At 42.5% G+C, this 9093-nt stretch overlaps 1 protein-coding gene across 3 annotated transcripts in view; it reads left to right on the top strand.

The window, feature by feature from the left end:
* The window catches only part of KDM2A (lysine demethylase 2A), a 137019-nt gene that overhangs the window by 103119 nt on the left and 24807 nt on the right, over positions 1 to 9093 (top strand). For all 3 annotated transcript variants that reach the window (XM_032282693.1, XM_032282695.1, XM_032282694.1), the window contains 2 exons: positions 332 to 458; positions 3933 to 4324. In XM_032282693.1, coding sequence (XP_032138584.1) covers positions 332 to 458; positions 3933 to 4324 — 519 coding nt within the window. The remainder of the gene's footprint in view (positions 1 to 331; positions 459 to 3932; positions 4325 to 9093) is intronic.

Below are 9093 nucleotides of genomic sequence, written 5' to 3'. Positions count from 1 at the left end.
CCCCCCCCCATCTTTTTTTTTTTTTTAAGTAGCGATGGGTTTCTCCATGTTGGTCAGGCTGCTGGTCTCAAACTCTCGACCTCAGGTGATCTGCCCACCTCGGCCTCCCAAAGTACTGCGATTATAGGCGTGAGCCACTGTGCCAGGCCTAAAACCAACATTTTCTAAGTTGATGGATCTACTTAAGTTTTTGCTTCAAATGCCAAGCTGGGTTTACAGGTTGACTGGTGAAAGTATTTCCTGGGTTAATAATTCCAGTAATTTCATTTGTTGTACTCTCTTTCCTTGAAAATCGTCATATTGCTTTTCTCATTATTGTATTCCTCTGTAGGTTCCAAATAAGTTTCGCTATCCATTCTACTATGAGATGTGTTGGTACGTGTTGGAACGCTATGTGTACTGCATAACCAACCGTTCCCACCTAACCAAGGAATTTCAGAAAGAGTCCCTCAGCATGGGTAAGTATTCTGCCTGTAGAACTGAGGGTAAGGCCCAAAATAGTAGGCTGTTACTCAATATGTTCTTGGTTTTTTAAATTTATCTACTTGGAAGTACCAAATTCATTCATTAGAATTGAATACCAGTTACCTACCCAGATGTGAGTTAATGGCCAAATGAAATACTCTGGAGCTGGTCTTTGAGTTGCTATTAGCTCCTCAAGAAGGATGATCAAGCTGGATGTGCTGGTTCATGCTTGTAACCCCAGCACTTCGGGAGGCCAAGGTGGGCAAATGGTTTGAGCCCAGGAGTTCAAGACCACCCTGAGCGACATGGCGAAACCCTGCCTCTACAGAAACTACAGAAAATTAGCCAGGCATGGTGGCTCAAGTCCACCATGCTTAGGAGGCTGAGGTGGGAGGATTGCTGGAGCCCAGGAGGTTGAGGCTGCAGTGAGCCGAGATCATGCTACTGTACTCCAGCCTGGGCAACAGAGTGAGACCCTGTCACAAAACAAAAAAAAAAAAAGAGAGAAAGAAAGATGATCAGTTGTCTAATATGTTTTTTGTTTTTGTTTTAGAGACAGGGCCTCACTCTGTTGTCCAAGCTGAATTGCAGTGGCATGATCATAGCTCATTGTAACTTCAAACTCCTGGGCTCAAGCAATCCTCCCACCTCAGCCTCCTGAGTAGCTAGGATTACAAACACGCACCACTATGCCTAGCTAATTCCTATTTTCTGTAGAGATGAGGTCTTGCTCTGTTGCCCAGGCTGGTCTCAAACTCCTGGCCTCAAGCTGTCCTCCTGCTTCTACCTCCCAAAGTATTGGGCTTACAGGGCATGAGCCACCACACCTGGCCCGGTTGTCTAATATGTTTTATTGTATAAAGAATGGTCTTTGGCAGAATAAAAACTAGGAATATGTCATCAGAATAACCTGTTGTGTTTCAGGCACTATACTAAGCAGTTTACATTTATTAAATTCTTATTACTGAAGAGGTAGGTATTATTATCCTCATTTTACAATGGGGACATTATGGTTCAAGGATATTTAAAAACTTTTCCATGATCTTGAAGTTAATAAGTGGCAAAGCCACAGCTTTTAGAGTCTGACCAGCATGGTTCAGCTTCACAGCTTAAACCAGGTTGGTCAGACTGTACAGTTTATGCCCTTAATCTTTGTGTTTTCAAGTTTCTCTAATATCTATCAGAGAAATATTTTAATTGGATGACGGGGTAGTTTCAGTATACGTTTTTAGACTCTTCTATGTCTGAAATTGGAGAGGACTGAACTCTAATATGCTGGGATCACATGTTCCTATTTTTTCTTTTTTGAGACTTCTTTTTTTTTTTTTTTTTTTTTTGAGACCAAGTTTAACTCTACCGACCAGGCTGGAGTGTAGTTATGGGATCTCGGCTCACTGCAACCTCTGCCGCCCGGGTTCAAGCAGTTCTCCTGCCTCAGCCTCCTGAGTAGCTGGGATTATAGGCGCCTGCCATCGTGCCTGGCTGATTTGTGTATATTTAGTAAAGATGGGGGTTCACCATCCTGGCCAGGCTGGTCTTGAACCTTTGACCTCGTGGATCACGTGTTCTTATGGAATCTTTAATCCAAGCAAGATACCTTTTGCTTTAGCATTTTACTTGTACTGCATAATTTTACTCATAGTCTATATTCTTAATTGAAAATAAAAAATAGGCTGGGTGTGGCAGCTCACGCCTGTAATCCCAGCATTTTGGGAGGCTGAGGTGGGTGGATCATGAGGTCAGGAGTTCAAGACCAGCCTGGGCAATATGCTAAAATCCCGTCTCTACTAAAAAATACAAAAAATTAGCCAGGCGTGGTGGTGCATGCCTGTAGTCCCAGCTACTTGGGAGGCTGAGGCAGGAGAATCCCTTGAACCTGGGAGGCAGAGATTGCGTGAGCTGAGATCCTGCCACTGCACTCCAGCCTGGGCTCCAGAGTGAGACTCTGTCTCAAAAAAAAAAAAAGAAAAGAAAAAATGTTAATATATTAAAGCAGGATACAGAATTGTATAAACAGCATGATTGTAATCTTGTTTAAAAATACATCTAATAGAACCAGGCACTATGGTGTGTACCTGTAGTCTCAGCTAGTTGGGAGGCTGAGGCAGAAGGATCACTTGAGTCTAGGAGTTCAAGACCAGCTTGGGCAACATAGTGAGACCCCCCCCCATTTCAAAAAATAAACAACAAAACACATCTTGGGCCAGGCATTGTGGCTCATGCCTGTAATCTCAGCACTTTAGGAAACCAAAACAACCAACCAACAAAAAATAAAAAAACCCACATATAATCATAGTCATACACATCTGTTAAAACATGGAAAGAAAATATATTATACTGTTTGGCTGTTATCATTAGGGTGGAGGGATAAGAGATGACTTATTTACTACTTTGCACCTTCTTGCATTTTCTAAATTATAATAGAAAAGACCAGTGAATATTATCACTGTGTTTTGACTATCAGAATCTTCCTTTTCAAAAATAGTCACTTTGCTTTGTTATTTATATTGTTAGATTTCAACTCCAAAGCTTAATTTTAATACCAAAACTTTGGGCAAAAAGTTGTCGTTGTTGTTTTGTTTTTTGAGACAGGGTCTCACTCTCTTGCTCAGGCTGGAGCGCAGTAGTATGATTACGGCTCACTGCAGCCTCAACCTCCCAGGCTCAAGCAATCTTCCCACCTCAGCCTTCCTAGTATCTGGAACCACAGGCATGCACCACTATACCCAGCTAATTTTTTAAATGTAGAGATGGGGTCTTACTATGTTACCCAGGCTAAAACATTTTTAAACATGTGTGCTTCATACTGTGTTCTCTTTTAAAAGGTAACAAAGTCATTATCCCAGATTCAAGCTTTAACTTGAAACCGATTTACAGCCACTTTGATAAGTAACTGATTTCTAGTACACAATTCAAAGATTGGGTCCTACCCAAACTTTTCTTTTTTTGAAACGGAGTTTCGCTCTTGTTACCCAGGCTGGAGTGCAATGGCGCGATCTCGCCTCACCGCAACCTCCGCCTCCTGGGTTCAGGCAATTCTCCTGTCTCAGCCTCCTGAGTAGCTGGGATTACAGGCACGCGCCACCATGCCCAACTAATTTTTTGTAGTTTTAATAGAGACGGGGTTTCACCATGTTGACCAGGATGGTCTCGATCTCTTGATGTCGTGATCCACCTGCCTCGGCCTCCCATAGTGCTGGGATTACAGGCGTGAGCCACCACGCCCGGCCCCCAGACTTTAAAAAAATCCAATTGACTATTACCTAGATGTCCTCCTGGATCCTGTTTCTACCTGTAACGTGATTTTCATCAGTGGACAAATGGGTTGGAATAAAGAGAGGCCATCTTTTAAATGTGGTAACTTTGTCATTTATAGCCTCAAGGCCCCTATCATGCCACCTATTTCTCTTGCTGATCACGTGGCAAAGTGAAGTGTTCTTACTGCATTTTTTTCTTCATATTGGTAGATTTGGAGTTAAATGGGTTGGAATCTGGAAATGGGGATGAGGAAGCAGTGGATCGAGAACCCCGACGCTTGAGCAGCAGACGTTCTGTCCTCACTAGCCCTGTAGCCAATGGTGTCAACTTGGATTATGATGGACTGGGCAAAACCTGCCGAAGTCTTCCAGGTCTGAAGAAAACTTTGTCTGGGGACTCATCTGACTCTAGCCGGGGTTCCCACAATGGCCAAGTGTGGGATCCCCAGTGTGGTCCCCGAAAGGACAGGCAAGTGCATCTGACCCATTTTGAGCTTGAAGGCCTTCGCTGCCTTGTAGATAAGTTGGAGTCTCTGCCACTGCACAAGAAATGTGTCCCCACAGGGATAGAAGATGAAGATGCTCTCATTGCTGATGTAAAGGTAAGGGTTTGATGTGTTACATGACGGCTACTGATCTGGCTAGGGCAGTCAGTTTCTGGATTCAGAGGGAGAAAGTATAGGAATTTGGGGTAACCTCTGGTTCAGCCCGAGAGAAGTTAATATGCATGTGTGTTTGTTAGTGCTGCCCAATGTTTCAGTTCCTAGAGTGAGGTTATGTCTGTGTTTTGAAAATACTAACATTTGTGTGTTCATCGAGGACTTAAATTTAATCTTAAAAACATAGGTTTCCAGCTGACCCCAAAAATAAAGGAGAGCCTTAGAAAGTGTTCATATACAAAATGTTACTTTAAACTTAAGTTACCTTGACATAAAAAGCAGGACAAAAGTGACTGATAGGAGTTTCATCCTAAGCAGAGTGAGAGAAATGAACTTGTTCTATGTTGGGTTAACACTGAGTAGGTTTAGCATCTTTAGTTTCAGATTTATCTAGCATCAAGACTACACTGGAAAAGTGTCATTTTAAAATAATTCATCTCATTGCTTCATCAAGTTTTTTCATATTGTATATTTTTCTTAAGGAATCTAGACTTGAGCGGTCTTTTTTTTTTTTTTTTTTTTTTTGAGACAGAATCTCACTGTCGCTCAGGTTGGAGTGCAGTGGTGAGATCTGCAACCTCTGCCTCTCGGGTTCAAGCAATTCTCATGCCTCAGCCTCCTGAGTAGCTGGAATTATGCACCACCACGCCCAGCTAATTTTTTATATTTTTGGTACAGATGGGGTTTCACTATGTTGACCAGGCTGGTCTCGAACTCTTCACCTGAAGTAATCCACCCACCTCAGCCTCCCAAAGTGCTTGGATTACAGATGTAAGCCACCATGCCCGATATATATATATATATATATATATATATATATATATATATTTTTTTTTTAGATGGAGTTTTGCTTTGTTGCCCAGGCTGGAACACTATTGGCTTACTGCAGCCTCCGCCTCCCGGGTTCAAGCAATTCTCCTGCCTCAGCCTCCTGAGTAACTGCGATTACAGGTGCATGCCACCACGCCTGGCTAATTTTTATATTTTTAGTAGAGACAGGGTTTCACCATGTTGACCAGGCTGGTCTTGAACTCCTGAGCTCAAGTGATTTGCCCGCCTTGGCCTCTCAAAGTGCTAGGATTACAGGTGTGAGCCACCGCTCCTGGCCCCAACCTTGAGCTATCTAAACTGGAGGAAATACTTTTAGGTTTTTCTCCTAAGTAACGATTAATGTGAACACCAAGAAGTATAAAGCTGGAAATAGCAATGTTCTTTTTAAATCAGTGTTTGGAACTATGGGTATGTATATTAGAAAGCTAGTCTATAAATTGTAGTGTTATTTTAAAAACCTTGTCACATAGATTAAGTTACTTCTAAACCATTTTAAAAACTTAGAGGGGGCCGGGCATGGTGGCTCACACCTGTAATCCCAGCACTTGGGAGACAAGGCAGGCAGGTCAGCTGAGGTCAGGAGTTCGAGACCAGCCTGGCCAACATGATGAAACCCCATCTTTACTAAAAATACAAAAAAATTAGCTGGGTGTGGTGGTGGGTACCTCCTTAGGTACTTGGGAGGCTGAGGCAGAATTGCTTGAACTCGGGAGGCAGAGGTTGCAATGAGTCAAGATCACGCCATTGCAATTCAGCCTGGGCAACAAGAGCAAAACTCCATCTCAAAAAAAAATAATAAATAAATAAATAAATAAAAACTTATAGGAATAATTTTGTGACCTCAATGAAAATGGACTAAATGTCTCATAGTAGGTCTTTTCCATCCTTGATTCCTCATCCAGGTTTTCCGTGTCCACTATATAACCAGATGAGGTGCTCCCCAGCTTCTCCTGGCCACCTCAGGAAAGAATTCGAAAGACTAGGATAGGACTTCATATTTTATTCGTTTTGCCATTGACATTTTCATTAGATCTTATAATTGTTTATGTATCAATGAAAAGACAAAAAATAACAGAGGCTTAAAAGGGGTGATAACCTGGTGAAGCTGGTTCTCCTTAGTAGCTATAGAAGTTGGACAGTTGGTGTTATAGTTGGTTTTTTAATGTTTGCTATAGAAGATGCAGTTGCTATCATTGTGGCTTTTATTTATGGGAGGAAATGACAAAGTTCCAGATAGGTGTGGTCCTACTTCTGTAATGATTCATGTGTATAACAAAACAGATTTAGCCATACTTTCCCAGACTCACTTCATACCCTTAAGTGGACAAAGAATATTCCGATTTTTAAATTATTTATTTATTTATTTAGAGATGGATTTTTGCTATGTCGCCCAGACTGGGGTGCAGCGACATGATCTTGGCTCACTGCATGCAACCTTCAGTTCCTGGGTTCAAGTGATTCTCCTGCCTCAGCCTCCTGAGTAGCTGGTATTACAGGTGCCTGCCACCACGCCCGGCTAAGTTTTTTTGTATTTTTAGTAGAGACAGGGTTTCACCATGTTGGTCAGGCTAGTCTCGAACTCCTGATCTCCTAATCTGCCCACCTCAGCCTCCCAGTGTGCTGGGATTACAGGTGTGAGCTACCGTGCCCAGCCCAGATTTTTTCATTTCCATTGTGGTAGAACTTAAATTCCATTATGGATGCATGTGGGAAACTTTACATTGTGACTTTTTGTTTTTGGAGACAGAGTTTTGCACTTGTCGCCCAGGCTGGACTGCAGTGGCATGATCTCGGCTCACTGCAACCTCCACCTCCCAAGTTCAAGCAATTCTCATGCCTCAGCCTCCTGAGTAGCTGAAACTACAGGAGCATGCCATCACACCTGGCTAATTTTTGTGTTGTTAGTAGAGACAAGGTTTCACGGTGTTGACCAGGTTGATCTCGAACTCCTGACCTCAGGTGATCCACTCACCTGGGCCTCGCAAAGTGCTGGGATTACAGGCGAGAGCCACTGCCCCTAGCCTATATTGTGACTTTTGAGACTTGTTAATTTGTATAATTGTCTTAGGAACCCTAAGAAGAAAGACTTCTAAGGTTACACCTCATAACATTCTTTTGGCCTCGGTATCTGTATTTCTAATTCATGACTTTAAAAAAAGTCTTTTCAGCCGTAGGGGATGTCTATGGATAGATTTGACTCCATTTAATCCAATTGTTAAAAGCCATGTTATAATCCACTAATCAGTTATACAAGTGTGGTAGAAATATATAGACTCCCTTAAATGAAACTATTGGAGGCCGAACCTGGTAGCTCACACCTGTAATCTCAGCACTTTGGGAGGCTGAGGTGGGCAGATCGCTTGAGCCTAGGAGTTTGAGACCAGCCTGGTCAACATGTTGAAACCCCCATATCTACAAAAAATATATATATATGTACGTGTGTGTGTGTGTGTGTGTGTGTGTGTGTACATATATATATATATATGTACGTATGTACACACACACACACACACACACACACACACACACACTAGCTGGGCATAGTAGCGCTTGCCTGTAGTCCCAGCTACTCAGGAGGCTAAGGCAGGAGAATTGCTTGAACCTAGAAGGCAAAGGTTGCAGTGAGCTGAGATTGCACCATTGCACTCCAGCCCAGGTGATGGAAGTGAAACCCTGTCTCAACAACAACAACAAAAACCGCTGGAGTAGTTTAACTAGTTAAAGTAGCTAAATAAGGAGATTTGAGGCAACAGAATGATACAGTGGTATACCAAGGGAAAATGTAGAAAGATTTGGGTCAGATATTAAGCAGAGTCAGCACAAAGAGAGATGAGGACGCTTAGCATTATGAAAAGTGTCCAGGGAGAGCTTCCTTATGTTTATCAGGGACCACTGAAAAACATGGCTGCCATCACTGGCTAAGGTACAGTGGCAGAGGCCAGAGCATGAGGAACAAGTAGCCAGTGAGATGACTACACAGGCTGACAGTGTTTGAATTCTCCCTCCAGGGACTGTCCACACCTTCTCGTTTACCCAAAACCACAGTCAAAATGTAGTTGATGTCAGAAGAGGACAGATTTAGATTCTAGTTCTACAGGTGTTAAGGTCAGATAGATTAATTATTCCTGTATTTGATCAGTTATGCTAAATCTCAGGTTCAGCTATATTGAGCTTAGAGCTTGAATGCTTTGAGAATCTGAGCATCACTCAAAAGAAAAAAGAATTAGATTGGGAAGGTGGTGAATTACTGCACAGCAAGGGACTCTGTAGTGCTGGAGAACTTTGTGCTTATAGCACTGATGGCTACACTTCAGTGGGGGACAAAGCAAGTACAGTTTTACCCTTCCTGCAGAGAGAGGAATTGTTTCTTGTTTTAACCTATCTGGTTTTCAGAAATAATTAGTAGAAGAGATGAGGGAAAAAGTGGTAGATGAAATATTCATAATATTCCAAGGAAAAAGAGTGCATTTCAGTGCTGTGATAAAAGGGCTTTGAAGATTCTTAAAGGTTAGATTCTACAGTGTTGAAGAACAAGTCATAGAATATAGAGTTGGAAGGGGATTAAGTGAAAAAATAGGGCATTAAAAAGTACTGACTTAGGCCGGGCCCAGTGGCTTGCACCACTTGTCCCAGTAATTTAGGTGGCAAAGGCAGGCAGATCGCTTGACCAGCCTGGGCAACATGGCAAAATCCCACCTCTACAAAAAATACAAAATTAGTCAGGTGTGATGGTGTATTGTGATCCCAGCTACTTGAAAGGCTGAGGTGGGAGGATCACTTGAGCTGGGCAGGTTGAGGCTTCAGTGAGCTATGATCTCACCACTGTACGCCAGCCTGGGCAAAGGAGTGAGACCTAGCCTCAAAAAGAAAGAAGGTAAAGT

Source organism: Sapajus apella, unplaced genomic scaffold (assembly GCF_009761245.1).
Source record: "Sapajus apella isolate SASKATOON/1434 unplaced genomic scaffold, GSC_monkey_1.0 scaffold14, whole genome shotgun sequence".
In the NCBI taxonomy this organism is placed as follows: domain Eukaryota; kingdom Metazoa; phylum Chordata; class Mammalia; order Primates; family Cebidae; genus Sapajus; species Sapajus apella.
Note: the sequence above shows the minus strand (reverse complement) of the source record. Positions and strands in the feature narration are given on the sequence as shown.